The sequence below is a fragment of the Agelaius tricolor genome, unplaced genomic scaffold (genome assembly GCF_023055355.1).
Source record: "Agelaius tricolor isolate 1412-34295 unplaced genomic scaffold, bAgeTri1.0.p SCAF_41, whole genome shotgun sequence".
Lineage (NCBI taxonomy): Eukaryota > Metazoa > Chordata > Aves > Passeriformes > Icteridae > Agelaius > Agelaius tricolor.
The window spans coordinates 2,649,737-2,667,230 of NW_027269301.1; the positions used below are offsets into that span (position 1 = coordinate 2,649,737).

The following is a 17,494-nucleotide window of genomic DNA, read 5'->3' on the forward strand; positions in this document are numbered from 1 at the left end:
TTTAAATTTGACTTTTTTATTTCATTGCAGAAGAAAATCCAATGTAGGCCTCATTACATTATGCATCTTTAATTATAAAAATAAGCAAAGAAAATAACTTGCCTCTCTCTCCTCGCTATGATATGTTTCAAATAACCTTTATATGAACACACGGAGCTTTACAAATGTCATGGAAACAATAAATAAGGACATATACCAGATATGCTCACTGTTTATTCCAGTACTCAGCAAAAAAACCCCAAAACCCAAAACCCCCCCACAATACCCAAACTCTCTCCCTTTTCCCTTTTCTAGGTGTCTTTAAATTATAAATACAAATAATGCAAATTCCAAATGGCACAAAAACGTCTAAAGTGCAAACAAACACGAGACTCATGCAAACCTTCCCAGAGAAGCCCCTCCCCGCCCCGAGAGAAAAAAAATCCTTTTGTGAGACCAAAAAACTGAAGCAGGGATGAACTCCAGGGTGAAATTGCTGGACTTGGTCGTGGGGATCATTCCCCACCCCGAGGGATCTCTCACACCCAAATCCAAACCTTTCCCTCATTCCTGAGGATGGGCAGAGCTCCCAAATCCCCTCAGCTGAGCAGGGAGAGCTGGGAGTGCCCAGCTCGGGATCCCAAACTCCTCCCTGCTCCAGCACAGGGACCAAAGTGACCCCAAAGCAGCTCAAAAATTGGGAATTGTGGGTTTTTTTGGGACAGGGATGGGACAGGGGGAGCTCCCTGGGGTATTCCAGGGATGATTCCCTGGGCCACCACAGCAAACCCCACCAGGGGCAATCATCTCCCTGCTCCTCTTCCCACCCACATTCAGGAGACAAAGCTGGAATCGCTGCTGGAAAGGGAAATTTCATTATGGCACCCCAAAACCAGATGGGACTGGGAGGCCCAAGGCTCCTCCCCCGCCCCAAATCTGCTTCAGGCACCTTCTTGGGGTTGCAGAGAAATGGGTGGGTGGAGAAGCCACTTTCCATATCCCTGCCCAGGTGTTCTTGGAAAACTCCTGGGAGCTTTGAGATCCCACAGTGGGAGCTCTGGAGCACTCCCAGGTGGGGCTGGACCACTGCCCCGAGGCAGGGAAAGACTTTTTGTGACCAATTCCCAAATAAAAGCACGGACTGGAGGCACAAACCCCAGCAGCATTCCCTGGCTCCCAACAGCCGCGGGGTGGGAAGTCAGGGATGTGCTCCTGGGATCAATTCCTAAACATAATCCCAATTTGAGAGTCGGGATAGTCCAGATGCTTTTGGTTTTCACCTCTCAGCACTTCTTTGTGTGGCCTCTCAATCCCTGCCTGATTCAAGAAGGAGCAACTTTGCATCTTCCTTGCCCTGCATGGCTCTGTTCGGAGTATCCCAAAAAAATTACAAACTCCCACCCTCCACCAATGTCAGCAATATTTTTTTGCTGCTTCCAATTCTCTGCCAGCACTTCTACATTTCATGAAGACAGCGACATCTGAAACGCTGCCACTGCATCTGGTTTTGATATTTTAGCAGCACGTTCTGGTTTAAAGGCTTTGTGGTTTCCCAAACAACACAAAAAATAAAATAATATTGCTTCAGGTTTCCATAAAAAAAAGAGATCCCTCCTTTATCAGCTCTCCAACGCTCTGAGGCAGATTCTCCCACGCTGCAGGGACTCCAAGGCATGGATTTGGATTGGCCTGGTGGGTCCCACACCACAAAGGGCCTTTGGTAGGTCCCAACACACAAAAGGCCTTTGGTGGATGTCAATCCACAAAGGGCATTGGGTTGATCCCAATCCACAAAGGTCATTGGGTGCACCCCACACCACAAAGGACATTTGATGGATCCCACACCACAAAGGGCCTTTGATGGATCCCACACCACAAAGGGCCTCTGGTGGGTCCCACACCACAAAGGGCCTTTGGTGGGTCCCACACCACAAAGGGCATTGGGTGCACCCCTCACCACAAAGGGCATTTGATGGATCCCACACCACAAAGGGCATTGGGTGCACCCCACACCACAAAGGGCCTCTGGTGGGTCCCACACCACAAAGGGCATTTGATGGATCCCACACCACAAAGGGCCTTTTTGGGCTCCCCAGGGCCTGGCTGTGCTGGGGAGCAGCTTTGGGGTCTCCAGCTCTGCTCCTCTTCCCAGAGCCCTCTGAGGAGGAGGAGGAGGGCGGAGGAAAGGCAGCTCCCAGAGCATTCATTGTGTCCTCAGCTTTCCTGCTGGAGAATTATGGATTTTCCCCGCCTTGCCCCAGAAATCCTGACGGGAATTTTGCCCTGTGAGATTCCCAAAGGATCTGACAGTTCCAGAATTCCCAGCAGCTCTGCCCTGGGTCTAAGTGCATTTCCTGGCAGCCCTGTTGGGGCAGGACTGACCAGCCTGAACTTGGGTTTTTAATGGATTTTGCCTCAATTTCAGCTCTGAAAGGCTGTTCCTGGTCCTGTGATTCCCATCCTAAACCTTTCCCCTCTTCCTTTCTTAAAAGGCCACAGAGTGGAATGTGAACTCCTGACTATGACAGAGGTGCTGCTTCCAGGAAAAAGAAAGCAATAATAATAATAATAATAATAATAATAATAATAATAATAATAATAAAGAGCTGACTTAACTCAGTTTAGGCAATAAAGTTATTCTGTTCTGCTCCTTTGAAGCAGACTCTGGTGGAGTTTATGTACAGTACAGACAGATTTTAGCACTATTTATACCACAGTTAGAGCAAGGCCTTTAATACTCTAATCTTAAGACAGGCTTTGTTTCTGTTAGGCTTGGTTTAAAGCTTCAGGCAGTTAAATACAGTACAGAGATGTGAGCTTTGAAATACAATGCATGATTATGGGACCTCCTGACCAGCTGCAGCCACAACCTCTTTCCATGGTGGAACACGTCCCTCTCCTGCTTTTGGGTTTTGTGGGGTGGTTTGAGCTCATTTTGCACCGTGGTGCCAGGCCCTGGTGACTAAACCATGCAGGGAGTTTGGCAAATCCCAACTTAAACATGTTCACAGCACTCTGCTGGAAGGATCAGGGCTGAGGGTGACACTACAGGACCAGGAACGTGACATCCATGCTCGTCCATGGCCAGCACAGATTCATGACATGAATCCCACGGATGTTTTTAGGATTTGTGAGAGTTTTTAGTGCATCTTTTGTCACCTGCAGGAGAGGAGCAACTCCTCCCCTTGGTGCTGAACCTCCAGGCCTGGCTGGTGTCAGCACAACAGTCTGGGACAAAACTCAGCCTCCAAACGTTGGGAGTTTGGTGCCTGAAGGCCCAACCACTGTAGGGATCTACTAAAGACTAAGATTTTTTGGGATAACAGATTTTGTGTGGGGAAGAGAAGAGACAGAGCCGTCTGGCTGGCGGGAAAGCCGCGACACCGAACACAGACCCATGCAGAAGTGTTGTTGGAGAGGAACAGAGAAGATGAACTAACTAAACGAGCCCTAAACGAGGAACTAAACCCAGCTCCTGGGGGTTACAACACCTACAGTCCACTGGCTTTGGGTGCAGCACTCCTAGAGCAGAGCCCTCAGCTTTGGTCGTGCTGGGCCTGCCCGGCCCGGTCAGGCGTGCTCGGCGGAGCCACGCTTGGCGTGGGCGGTTGTGGAGCCCTCACCTCGCAGGTTCCTGAGGAGCAGCTTCAGCTTCTGGGGCTCCGAGAGCCTCCTGCGCAGCAGCTCGGCGCGAGGGTGGCCCTGGGCGCAGTGGTCGCTCTGCAGCAGGTGGAACAGGCTGGCCATGTTGGGGCCCAGCTTCTCCATCAGGCTCTCCTTGATGGTGCTCACCGTGTCCTCGTCGCACTCCAGCAGGCTCCGAACCAGCTTGTTGTAATACCTGCAGCACAGGGACCTGGTTAGCCCACGGTGTGGCCCCTGCTAGGGCCCCAAGGAGAGCTGGGGCTTAAAGACAGTGAATGCCACGTCATGGTGAAAGAGCAAAGAAGCCCCTCACTTCTGCCTTTTGGACCCAGCTTATCTCTCTGTAACCCCAGAGGTGACTTTCCCTGAACCCCTGCAGTTGGACAATTCTGGATACCCCTATACCCTATAGAATGGGCTGGTTTAGCCTGGTTCTGTTGCTGGAACCCTTCACAGACCCCCCAATAAAGACATCACTGTGGAACTCCCGCTGCTTCTCCTCTCTCGTGTCTCCTTCTCAGCCTGCATCAGCGCCTTAGCAAGCAAAGAGTTGAAATCATAAGAGAGCTGATAAATCACTAAGGAGCTGATATCCCTTAAGCTTGCTAAGGGTGCCTGTGGCTAAGAGCAGTCTGGGTACTCAGACACTCTGTCCCCAAAAGAGGATTGAGCTGTCTGGCCTGTGCTGCCTGCCTGGGGGTGAACCAGCCCAGCAGGAAATCAGGATATTGCCCAGCCAGGTGACAAAACTGCAGGAATCAGGGTTTTTAACTCAGCCAGAGCATGTTTGGAATTGATTTCTGATGGCGTTGTGGCAGAATTTTTACGGTTGGGAAAGGATCATGGAGATCTATTTCCTATCACAGAAATCTCTCTTGTAGATGGAGAGATTTTTTTCTTGTCTATCCAGAAAATGGCAAAATTGGGAAGGCAAAATTATACTGGGGGGAGTAAAGATGAAAGTTGTGTGTCTTTCCCCCAAGGAAATTTGGGGGAGGAAATTGGAACCTTTGAAAGAGGATTTCTGGAGGACTGGGAGAGGAGCAGGCAGCTCTGTGGAGGGGGACATGGGGACACTTGGGCAGTGCTGGCCGTGCTCCTCTGAGAGCCCTGGAGCCTCTCCCGAGGCACAGGCAGCTCCTCCCCAGCCCAGCAGAGGATATTGTGACACGCTGAGGAACAAAAGCAGCAGGATTTCCCTGCCCTGAGGTGAGGCTGAGGGCTCCCAGAGCACCCACTCCACACCCTGGCTATGGAGGTGCTGTGCCCCTGGCACAGGGGAGGGACACCATGGCCAAAATTCTGATTGAATTGCCCTAAAGCAGCAGGTGCCCCAGCTCTGGGAGGTGAGGGGTGAGCACGGTGGGTTTGGAGTGGTCCTGGTGGATTGGTAAAAGGTAAAACAAGGAGCTGAGAGATTAGGAATGGGTTAAAGGGTGTGATTTACTCTCTGCTCAACACCCGAGTTCCTGGAGCTTTGGGAAGGAAAAGAATTGATGTTGGCAACAACAGATCCTGCTGGGATCCCAGCCTGGCCTGGCCTCTGCTCCAAGGCAGATCCATCCCTGTGGCACCATTCCCTCTGTCCCTCCTGTCCCTTTCCCTGCACAGCCCTTACAAGGACCAGAAGGGGGAGAAGCAGCCCAGCCCAAGCCTGGCAGATCCCTGTGCTCCCTGGGGACAGATCCTTGGGACAATCTCTGCTCACTTCCAGCCCACCATGCACAGAACCCCAAGCGAGCCTTCCCCTGCCTCCAGCTGCACCTTCCCCTCCCAGCAGCCCTGGGCACAAATTCCTTGTCCAAGGAGCAGCCAGGTGTGGTGGCAGCTCCTGAGAGAAAGAGAGAAAGAGAAAGAAAGAGAAAGAGAAAGAGAGAAGCTAAATAAATTTTCCTAGAATCAGCCTGGTAAGCTTTGGGGAGCTGGAGATAAACAGTGATAGCCAATTATTAAAAACAACCTGCAGGTGTTGTTTCTCTAATATCTGTTTTCTTGTTATTCTCATGAGATTGTTTATAAATGGGTGTATAACAATCATAAGATTGTTATAAATGGTTTATAAATTATTAATTAGCCAGTGGTGATGGTGTTTGAATTAAAGGACCAATCAGGTCCACCTGTGGTGAAAAAAAGGGTATAAAAAGCAACAGGTTTCTCAATAAATGGAATTAACTTTCTGTGAATGCCTTGGGAGTCCAGGTCCCTTTTTACCCAGCCAGGAAGGGGTGCTGCTCTGCATCCCAGCCCTGCTGAGAGTTCCCCCAGGAATGCTCCCCCAGGAGCAGGGCTGCGAGAGCAGCTGGCACCTCCCTGTGCCAGGGAACATCTTCCCAGGGAGACAAAGTTGGGAAAAAGGGCAGCAGTCCCACACTGGCTGGGATTTCTGCCTGAAAGGAACTCATTTTAAGCCCTTTAAGGTCACGGTGACATTTTTCCACAGGAGCAGAGAGGAGAACAACCTGCAGGTGGAGGAGGGGAAGGAAGAGGGAAATGAGAGTTCCCATTCACAATCCTTTCCCAACCCTCAGCCCCGGCCTTTGGAGCAGCCAGGGGAGGTCAGGTGAGGTCAGAGCCTGAGCTGCACAAAAGGACCAGGCTCTGGCTCGCTCTGAGCCCGGCTCAGCAGGGCTGGGAGCGGCGTCTGAACTGGAGATGAGCAAAGCCGAGCCAGCCACAGGCCCGGCTTAAACCAGGGCCAGGCACAGAGCCCGTCCAGCCCCGTGCCTTCCACACTGGGACACCTTCCCAGAGCCTCAGAGCCGGGCTGTGAGCAGAGATTTCCCTCCCTGCTGCTCCTGCCCCAGATGGGATGGCAGGAGGATGCAATGACCTTTAACGACTTCCCCTGGGGCCGGGCCAAGTGGCACAACGTGATCCCGGGGCTGGGAAAGCAGGATGCTCCCGAGCCCTCAGCCTCACCTCGGGCAGGGAAATCCTGCGGCCTTTGTTCCTCAGCGTGTCACAATATCCTCTGCTGGGCTGGGGAGGAGCTGCCTGTGCCTCGGGAGAGGCTCCAGGGCTCTCAGAGGAGCACGGCCAGCACTGCCCAAGTGTCCCCATGTCCCCTTCCAAAGGAGGACATGGAAAGAAAAGGTTTTTTCTTTCTGCTGGTGTGCCCAGCCCATCAGTTTAACCTGGGCCTCCACAGAGCTGCCTGCTCCTCTCCCAGTCCTCCAGAAATCCTCTTTCAAAGGTTCCAATTTCCCCCCAAATTTGCTACACAAGTTTCATCTTTACTCCCCCCAGTATAATTTTGCCTTCCCAATGTTGCCATTTTCTGGATAGACAAGGAAAAAAATTATCTCCATCTACAAGAGAGATTTCTGTGATAGGAAATGGATCTCCATGATCCTTGTGGGTCTGTCCCTTCCAGCTCTGGATATTCTGGGATTCTCTGAATACATTTATGCTGGTTGATGCAACATAAAATGTATTAATCACCTGCACACCTGTCCTGGGACAGGTCTGGAGGTTTGGGATGCTCCTGGATCCAGCCAAGGCCACCCCAGAGGAGCTGAGGCCATGGCCCGCAGGACCCAGTGCTCTGTTTGCACTCCAGTTCTGGGGTTATTTACTCCAACTGCTCCAAAAGGTCCCTTTTATCCCAATCACAAGACTCAGCACTGATTGTTCTGGGATTGGGAGCAAGAAATCCCTGCCCTGCAGCGTGACTGCAGCAGCCCTGAAGCTCCCTGTGTCCCTTGTCCTTGGAGGACGGGGACAGGGCAGTGCTGCTCAGGGGAAGGTGCCAGGTGTGACATTGTCATCCCTGCAGGGACAGGGGACAGGGCAGTGCTGCTCAGGGGAGGGTGCCAGGTGTGACATTGTCATCCCTGCAGGGACAGGGGACAGGGGACAGGGCAGTGCTGCCCAGGGGAAGGTGCCAGGTGTGACATTGTCATCCCTGTGAGCAGCAGGGACAGGGGACAGGGCAGTGCTGCCCAGGGGAAGGTGCCAGGCAGCAGTGTGACATTCCCACAGGGACAGGGGACAGGGGACAGGGGACAGGGCAGTGCTGCTCAGGGGAGGGTGCCAGGCAGCAGTGTGACATTCCCACAGGGACAGGGGACAGCCCCAAAGCAGAGCAGTGAGAGCCCCAGGCTGTCCCCAGGTCTGACAATGCCACTGCCCCCATGAAGATATATTCTCCCTAGTGTCTGCTGTGAGATGTGACCAGAAACGGAGCAAAGCAGGAGCTCTGACCTCTTCAACCTACCAGAACCAAGAGAAAGTTCCCCTGGGAGTTCTCTGCTTTTAACCTCTCTGTTCTCAGAGGCCCATCCATGTCCTCAGTGGCCACAGCAGGTGCCCATATTCAAATCTCAGCACTGATTGGTTTGACCACAAACTCCAAAATAAACTCACTTCCTTTTCAAACCAGGACAGCAGAGATGAGGAACAGGGGGTTGGCACAGGGGGGTTATACAGGATCAGGGGTGCTGGCTCCTTGGGGTGTCACATTTTAGTTTAATGGTGTGTGCTCTGTCTCAGCCCTCAAAAATGTGGGCTTTATCCCAAGCCTGATTCTCCCCTGGAATATCATGGATCTGTAATCCCACTGGCCCAAGGCTTATTCTGTGCCCACTTTGAATCTCCCTGTTAAACTCTGGGGGGAGACCACAGAGGCTCTCTTGGCACTTACTTCTCTTGATCTTTTCTTTCTAACAAAAAAAGGGTGAATTGTGGTGTCACATGTTAGTTAAATGGTGTGCTCTGTCTCACCCCTCATTATTCCAAGCCCATGATCCTCCCCTGAAGAATCATGGATCTGAAATCCCACTGGCCCAAGGCTTATTCTGTGCCCACTTTGAATCTCCCTGTTACGCTCTGTGAGGGAGACCAGGGATTGCTCTTGGCCCTTTTCTCCCTGGGCTCTCCCTCTCTCCCTCTTTCCCCCTTCTCCCTCACAAACCATGCTGCTCCCAGGGATGGGACCCCCGATAATTAGCACCCCCAATAATTAGCACCCTCAATAATTAGCACCCTCTATAATTAGCACCCCCAGAAGCCGTGTGGAGTCTCCTTGCCTGCCTGCTGCTACCAGTGAACGCTCAGCTTAGGGGACTCCCCAGGGACCACAAATGAGCAGCAACAGCTCCATTCGTTTTCCCTGGGTTTTGTCGCAGTGTGGTGACCTGGAGGACAAGGATTCTGAAGGACAAGGATTCTGAAGGACAAGGATTCATTTCCCAGTGCCAAATGAGCCCCAGGAAAGGGATGGCTCTGAACACGTTGAAGTTGGGATTTACCAAACTCGCTGCATGGTTTGGTCACCAGGAGCTGGCACCACGGTGCAAAAGGAGCTCAAACCACCCCACAAAAGCCAAAAGCAGGAGAGGGATGTGTGCTAGCATGGAAAGAAGTTGTGGCTGGAGCTGCTGAGGAGGTCCCATAGTCAGGAGAAGGGAATGATGGCAATGGATGGAGAAGGCCAGGATGGGACAGGGGAAGGTGTCCCTGTGCTTGGAGGGGTGGGATGGGATGGGGTTTAAGGTCCCTTCCCACCCAAACCATTCCATGATTCCCTGAGCAACTCAATGTGCCAGACATGCCAAATTAATCAACCTGGATGGGATCATTGACCATTACAGTGCACCCAAACAAAATAAAATTAACATTTAAACAAGCTCCAGGCTTCGGAGCGAGGGATGTCTGGACAATTTTATGATTCTCCTCTGGAAATCCTTTTAAATGTATTTCCCAAAAGGAGAAATAAATGGATTTCCCAAAAGGAGAAATAAATGTGTCTGCCCAGAAAGGGAAATACGTGTATTTCCCAAAATGCAAATCAAGTGTGTTTTCCCAAAAAAGGAAATAAATAAGAGAAATAAATGTATTTCCCAAAAAGGGAAATAAATGTATTTGCCCAGAAAGGGAAATGCACGTATTTCCCAAAATGAACAACAAATTTATTTTCCCAAAAAGGGAAATAAAGGAATTTTCCCAAAAGGGGAAATAAATATATTTTCCGCAAAATTGGAAATAATTGTATTTTCCCAGAGAGGGAAATGCGTGTATTTCCCAAAATGAACAAGTATATTTTCCCAAAAAGGAAAATAAAGGCATTTTCCCAAAAGGGGAAATAAATGAATTTTCCCTGAAAGGGAAATGCGTGTATTTCCCAAAATGAAAAACAAGTGTGTTTTTCCACAAAGGAAAACAAAGGAATTTTCCCTGAAAGGGAAATAAATATATTTCCCAAAATGAACAACAAGTACGTTTTCCCAAAAAGGAAAAGAAATCTATTTTCCCCAAAAGGGGAAATGTATTTTCCCCAAAAGGGAAATGTATTTTCTCCAAAAGGGGAATGTATTTTCCCCAAAAGGGGAAATGTATTTTCTCCAAAAGAGAAATGTATTTTCCCCAAAAGGGGAATGTATTTTCTCCAAAAGGGGAAATGTATTTTCTCCAGAAGGGGAATGTATTTTCCCCAAAAGGGGAATGTATTTTCCCCAAAAGGGGAATGTATTTTTCCCAAAAGGGGAAATACATTTATTTCCCCAAAAGGGGAAATGTATTTTCCCCAGAAGGGAAATGCATTTATTTCCCCATCAGAGCAGGGAGAATGCTGCCGAAGCTGGGCAGGGTCTGCAGGGGCAGGGAGCGTTCCTGGGCTGAGATGCCCCAGGGCCTGCACAGGTTCATGCCCCATCCCCTGTGGTTGCTGCCCCACATTTCCCCTCCGGATCCCGGGAGTTCCCCGTTCCGTACCGGTTGGAGAAGTGGTTTGGGAGCTGCACCACCTCGGTGATGGCCTCGGGGTTGCGGCGGGCGATGCCGCACAGGTCCAGCTTGCTGTAGCACTCCTCCTGCACCTCCGAGATCATCCTCTGGAACGTGGAGCACCTGCGGATGGCCAGGAACACCTTGGACGTCACCCCGTTGGCGATGCACTTCAGGCTCTCCTTCACAAACGCTTTTCCCTGCCAACGGAAGGAAAACCAACCTCAGCTGAATGCCAGGGAATCTGATAAAAACGAGAGCAGGCTCCCAGTGCCAAAGTGATTTCAGCTTTTATTATAAGAAAAAAGAAAGGCCTAAAGCAAGGGGGCCTGTGGGAATGGGAATGTAGAAGGGGAAGGGGAATGGGAATGGGAATGGGAATGGGGATGGGAATGGAAATGAGAAGGGGAATTGGAATGAGGATGGGGCTGGGAATGGGGCAGGGAATGGGGATGGGAATGGGGATGGGAATGAGAAGGGGAATGGGAATGAGGATGGGGCAGGGAATGGGAATGGGGCAGGGAATGGGAATGGGGATGGGAATGGAAATGAGAAGGGGAATTGGAATGAGGATGGGGCTGGGAATGGGGCAGGGAATGGGAATGGGAATGGGGATGGGAATGAGGATGGGGCAGGGAATGGGAATGGGGCAGGGAATGGGAATGGGGATGGGACAGAGACAGGAGCGTTGCCTCGAGGACGCTGCAGCGCCGGCGCTGGGGCTCTCAGCAGTGATGGCCCCGATGGAGCAGCACAATTCAGTGGGTCAGGAGCCCCTTTTTATCCTGTTTTTTGTCCCTCTGGATTGGTTTCTGTTTGGATCCTTCATTTGCATGAAGGTTTTAGGCCTTGATTGGCCATTGCAGTTCTGTCCAGGCTGGCTTGTGGTGCACTTTACTGAGGTGTGTTATGGTACCTTGAGTACCGGATTTCTTACAAATCCCCTTTTAACCCCTTTTACAATAGAATAACCAAACAGCACGTGCTTAACGATCTATCAACTGTTTTACAACAGTTTCTAACCTGTTTTTAACAGAATCCAAAGGAAGGAGAAGTGTTATGGATACTCCACCAGGCCTGGCTGTGCTAATTACCCTCCTGCAATTACAGACAGGCAGGGAATGGGATTTGAATGCTCCCGATTACTGCAGAGCTGTCACTCTCAGCAATTTGTATGCTCTGAACTCCCATTCCCAAAGGATTTAGGCAGTGGGAATCTTCAGCCTGGAAGTGCCAGGACCAGAGATGGAGCAGCTCTGCCCCACAGATCAACATCAATTTAATGCCAGCAGTGTAACACTCCTGGTTCAGACCTCAAGAGCCTTTAGGATCTTTTAAACCTGTCCTTGGGAGCAGGAGCAGGGGGAAAAAGGGGCTGTGTGAATTTTGGGAGGAAAGCACAGAGGGAAAAGGATTTTGGCAGAGCCCAGCCCTCCAATATTGCCCCGTTTATTCTCCCTGCAGCCCCAGTCTGGCCGTGCATTCCCAGACCCAAACCCTTCCAAGTCAAAGCCCAGCCCTGTGCCAGGTCACACAGTCAGGAGATTTATTTTGTTAGAAGAACATTTCTATTTCCTCCTGGAGAGGAAACCTTGCTCTCCACCCCGCAGCACCCTCCGTGCCAAGTCCTCACCCGGAGCAGGGAGCGGGTGGAAAAAGCGCCCTGGAGGACGCGCTTGGAGCCAGGAATGGGGCTGAGAGCAGCAGCGGGAAGGGCTGCAGGGAGGGGAGGGTTAATCCTGCCCAAAGCACGGCTTAAATGAAGGCAGGCACTGAGCGGAGCGCTCTGCACGTGCGTTAGAACCCGCAGGGCTTGTCCGGGCCATGAAAAGGCGGCTCCCATTGATTCTCGGCCGGGTTTTATTTTCGGCTGGGTTTTATTCTCGGCCGGGTTTTTGATTCCCGTGGTGCCCGGGCCGTACCTGAGTGTCGAATTTAGCAGCGCTGTAGAGGAAGGATTTGCAGATGTCGTACATCCCGTCCGTGTCGCACGTGGAGTTCTCCAGGCAGGCGAAGGCTCCGCAGCCCACCTGGAGGGCGCTGTTCAGGCACCGAACCACCTCGGCTGTGGGACAGAGAGGCACAGGAACATCAGCGCACGGAGAGTGAGCCCTGCCCGCGGCCAGATCCTGCTCCGGCACCGCAGCCAGGCTCAGAGCCTGTCTGAGACCCCGAAATCTGCCTGGGAGAAGGGATGGAGCAGCTGGAGAAGAGGAGGCTCCTCCTGGAGAAGAGAAGGCTCCAGGGAGACCTCAGAGCCCCTCCTGGTGCAGAAAAGCAGATTATAAAAAAGTGAGAGAAAGAGAAGGACCTCAGCCCTCAGAGCCCCTCCTGGTGCAGAAAAGCAGATTATAAAAAAGTGAGAGAGCGACTTTTCATGCGCACAGTGCTAGAACGGCTGGGATTGGTCTTAAGCTAAAAGAGGAGAGATTTAGGTCAGATATTAGGGAGAAAATCCTTCCTTGGAGGGCAGTGAGGCCCTGGGACAGGGTGCCCAGAGAGGCTGTGGATTCCCCACCCCTGAAGTGTCCCAGAGCCTGGGATAGTGGAATGTGTCCCTGCCCATGGCTGGGGATGGAATGAGCTTTAAGGTCCCTTTCCAACCCAAACCATTCCAGGATTCCATAATTCTATTATTCCAGGATTCTGTAATTCCAGAATTCTACAATTCCATGATTCTACAATTCCATGATTCTACAATTCCAGAATTCTACAATTCTAGGATTCTGCAATTCCATGATTCTCTAAAGACACAACCAGCACCCCAAAGAACAGAAATTCCAGCTACCAAAGACCTCGAGGGTCACACATGGATTAAAAGAGGCAGCACCTCACAGTCCTTGCTTAGATGGGGACCCAAATGTCCATCCCAACCTCATTTTCTCTCCAGGCATTCACATCTTTATCCCAAGTCCCTCTAAAGAAGGAGCAGGGATGAGGATGGGCCCATGGAAAGCTCTGGGTGCTGAGGTCTCTTCCTTGGGGAGCAGCCTTGGCTCACAAAACCACTGGAAAATGAGATGGAAGCGTTGGCAAATGCCAACAAGTTGGCAGGAAACTGCACTTATTGGGAGGCATTTGTGCTTTTCTACAATGCCTGAATTCCCTAGAAAGAAGGTTTGAGCTTGAGAGTCAATTCTCAGCACCCAGAAGGACTGGATCCAGCAGCTTGGGGCTAAAACTGCCCTGGGAGCTCGCGGGCGTAGCCAGAAAAGGTGAGATTGGGGAGGGGAAGGGGAATTTGGGCAGAGAAAGTTCAGGTAGCGCCGCTCGGGGATGATTAAAGCCCGGAGGCAGCGGCGCGGCTGAGCACGAGGGTGTCCGTGTCATCCCGGCTTTCTCAGAGCGCATCCAGTGCATTTTAACAATGAATCAGCAGAATTGCCACATGATTGCCCTGAAATTAGCCGGGATTAACCTTTCTGGGCGAGCCGAACATCTGTCCCCTCCCAATGAACGGGCAAGGCACGTTCGCTGCAGCTCATATTACCAGACATTCTCGGGGAAGAAATGCGAGGCCAGGGTCCCCCATCCAGCCCCGAGGTGTGCGCAAAGGGAGCCTTTACTGCGAGAGAACGCACCTTATTAAACCTAAGTTGCATCCTGAAGAGAATTCTTTATAACCGGGATTTTCCCGAAAAAAAAAAAAAAGAAATAATATTTTAAAAATCCCCCCAATTAACCCCTGGTCGTTCCGCGCTCCTGCTGACGTGCCTGAAGGGAGGAATATTTGGTAATTCATCCCCTCCCCGGTTCATAACCTCCCTCAGCACGAGCCAGCCCCATAATTAGCTTTCCACAGGTTCCAATTAGAACTTCGCTCGCAGCAGAGTCCGGGTGCGCGGAGCTCTGATTGTCTCAGGCACGGTGCGAGAGGGAGACCCCACGTTCCTATAGCAACCAAATACAAAAGCAAATGGAGCAAACACCCCGCTCCAACGCCGCAGAGCCTTGCGGAGCTAAAATAAGGCAGCTGCTAATGAGCCCCGAATTGGAGCGTTAATATCTTTGCAGTACAGTAGAGGCGGATTTTTAATTCCCATTGTTCCAGACAATGTCTCCAAGTTATCTAAGCGGCAAAGTCCTCACATCCAGGGCTCGCTCGCCAAAGCAAAATTATTTTTTTTTTTCTCCATTGTGGAAGCAAGTTTGGAAAATGTCACCGATGTATTTTTACAGCGGCAGCTGCCCGATAGCGATCGGTTTGTGACACTTTCTGGGTTATGCATTCCTCCAAGGCTGCCCCTCTTTGAACAGAGATGTTCCAGAACAATGGGGCAGTCCCAGCGCCGCGGATCCCATCAACTTCCTAAAAAGCAAAGGTTTAACAGCGGAGCAGCGCTGCACCGGGGGAACGAGAGGGACGCATGCAAGCAGGAAAAGAAAAATGATAAAAAGTGCACGGAACTCCTGGGGGAGCTGCGGGAGGAGGGCAGAGCCCGGATCGCATCCTCGCAGCGCTCCCTGCCCGGCTCCTCCAGGAGATCCCTGCACCAGCAGCTCCTCCAGCCCTGGAAGGAACATTTGTGCTGCCAGCCGCTGAGTTTGTAAGGGGAAAGAAAAAGGGGGGAAATGAAGAAGAAGAAGAAAAATCAGCAGCAGAGAAATCGGAGACAGTTGAGGGCAGCGGGGCTGCGGCCCCGAGCCCGGCTCGCCGGCGTTACCTGAGTTCTGCGCTGCCACCCGCGCTTTCCTGGGGCTCACAGAGTCATTCTGCTCAGCTTCGTAGGATGCGGATGCACTGATCAGCAGCAGCAGGAGAAAACCAGACTTTAGGAGCATTCTTTGACAAGTTTCCGCTAAGTGTGGGGTTGGGTTGGTTTTTTTTTTTTTCCTTTTCTTTTCTTTTTTTTTTTTTTTTTTTCTTTTTCTTTTTTTTTGGTTTTTTTTTTTTTTTTTTGGATGTGTGCGCCTCTCCTCTTCCACTCTGGCTTGAGCAAAGATGTGGAGCTGGATACGCGCTCGCAGGAGGGAGGGAAGGAAGGAGGGAGGGAGGGAGGATCCTGGCGAGGCCGGGGATGAGCGCAGGGATGTGCGGAGGATCCGGGTGGCCCCTCTGGCTGCTGCTCGCTGGGGGACCGGGAGCTGCGAGCGTTTTATAGCCGCCCTTATCGGTCCCCCCCGGGCTGCGGAGCCAATCGGTGGCGCTGGGCAGAGCCAGGGGAGGACTGGACTCATTCAAGCCCCGCAAAACTGCAACTTCACAGGAAGAATATTTTCCAGCCCATTAAAAGTACCTGCCAAAGAACAATGAGCGAAAAGTTCATCCTCGGAGGAGCGGTGGGAAAGGGAGGGGATGGGGGGGGGACGCTTCCTATGGATCGCGGAGCTCGAGGAAATGACAGCGCCGTCCTAAAGCGCCCCCACCCCAGCAGAAAATCACCTGCCCTGGAGGAAAAGCTGCTCCCATCCGCCCGAGAGCTGCTCCCATCCCCGGGGCTCGGGAGCGGGGAAGGGGCGGCTCGGAGGGGCTGGGGACGGGGCTGGGGACGGGGCTGGCAGGGATCCCTCGCCCCTGCCCCGGCTCTCACCTTTCCCTGCCGCTGCCTCCCTCCCGCCCCAGCACGTGCGGGCCCCGGGACTCAGCCCTGCGCTCCTCACGTAGGCAAATGCAAATCACCCCTGCCTGCCCCGCGCCTCGCCAAACCCTCCTGGGCTCCCCTCACCTGCGCCATTCCCCCGAAAATCACCCACTCCACCCTTTGCTCGCGCCCCAAACCCCAAGTTTTAGGTGTTTCGTGGCTTTCCTCGCCCCCCTCCCTCTCCCTGCTCCAAACTCAATCCTGTTTTTCAGATTTCATAACGGGAGGAGGCACCCTAATGCCTGATTCAATCTCGGTTCTAATGGGCACGTAATGAGGATTAACACGCTGCAGGATTGATTATCCCCCATCCCAGAGACAATTTAAAGCTCCGGGTGTTGCAGGGATGAAAGTGCAGCAGGGCTCTTAAGCTTTAGAGCTGCGAGGAAATCGGGAAAGGTGAGTGCAGAAAGATTTCCAGATCAAAAGTTACAAGTTCCTGCAGCTTTGAATAAACCCAAGGATTTCGAGATCAGCCCTGGCTGATCTGACCGGAGATTATTTGGATCAGGAGCACGTTTGGGGCTCCCTCTGCCACCCCCAGGATCTTTGCTGGGGAGGGTAAGGACTCAGCTCTGTGGTGCCGGGCAAGGAAATCCAGCTTGGATAGATCCATGGATCCATGCAGGCACAGAATTCCCATTTGATGAACCAGTTCCACAAATCCCATTCAAATGGAGGTGCAAACCTCCCCATTTTGGGGCATTTAGTCGAGTTTATGGCAGCTGAATTTAAAATAAGGAAGAACTTAAAGAGAAGCAGGAGGAGGCTCTTTCCATGGGGCTCCAGAAGCTGTGCCTGGCGCTTTACCCCATTCCTGCCTTTTTCGTCCCTGGGAAAATGGGATTCCTCTGGATCCTGCCCATCCCTGTCTCCCCTCTCTCCAGGAAGGCGCTGCCAGCCCAGCTCGGGCAGCGCTGCCCCATTCCCGGTGCCGTCGGCTCCCTTTGGAACGGGAACAGGAGCGGGGCTGTGCTGCTGCCCGGGGCTCACAGGAACAGCTGTGCCAGATGTTCCGAGCGCTCGCCAAAAGCCCTGAAACGGGAGGGTTTCGGGTTTCGGCTCCGGTTTGGGACACCGAGCCAAATTCATTAAATAAAGAAAAAAAAATCAAGAAAAAGAAGCAGCAGCCCCACAAAGCGTTGTGGTTTCTCCACTTCAGAGCCCCGGTCCAGTTTGGAAGCGAGAATAATCCCAGAGGGTTTGATCCTGATTAAATCAAAAGTAACTCTGGCAGCCACTTCAATGGGGGCTGACTCACGGCTCCAGAGCCTTCCTCTCCTCTCCTCTCCTCTCCTCTCCTCTCCTCTCCTCTCCTCTCCTCTCCTCTCCTCTCCTCTCCTCTCCGAACATTCCCACTTGGCTTTTTTGGGTTTTTTGGCTTTTTGAGGCTGCAGACCCAGCCAGGTTGGCCTGGCCCTCCCCAGGAGCCCATCCACACCCAGGGGAGCCCAAGTGTGGGGAGGAATTGAGCCAAGAGGACCCTGAGATTATCCCAGCACATTTTCTGTTCTTTCTCCTACGATTTTCCCAGGGATTTGCTCCTTTAGGGCCATATTTGATAT

The 17,494-nt window shown here is 52.0% G+C and overlaps 1 protein-coding gene across 1 annotated transcript; it reads right to left on the reverse strand.

The window, feature by feature from the left end:
* STC1 (stanniocalcin 1) lies at nucleotides 1-15,225 on the reverse strand. Its single transcript, XM_071454809.1, has 4 exons — nucleotides 15,012-15,225; nucleotides 12,270-12,412; nucleotides 10,336-10,547; nucleotides 1-3,820 (listed from the first exon to the last, which is right to left on the reverse strand). The coding sequence occupies exons 1-4, from the start codon at nucleotides 15,127-15,129 to the stop codon at nucleotides 3,550-3,552; spliced, it is 744 nt and encodes a 247-aa protein (XP_071310910.1). The 5' UTR covers nucleotides 15,130-15,225; the 3' UTR covers nucleotides 1-3,549.
* Nucleotides 15,226-17,494: the final 2,269 nt, after the last annotated feature.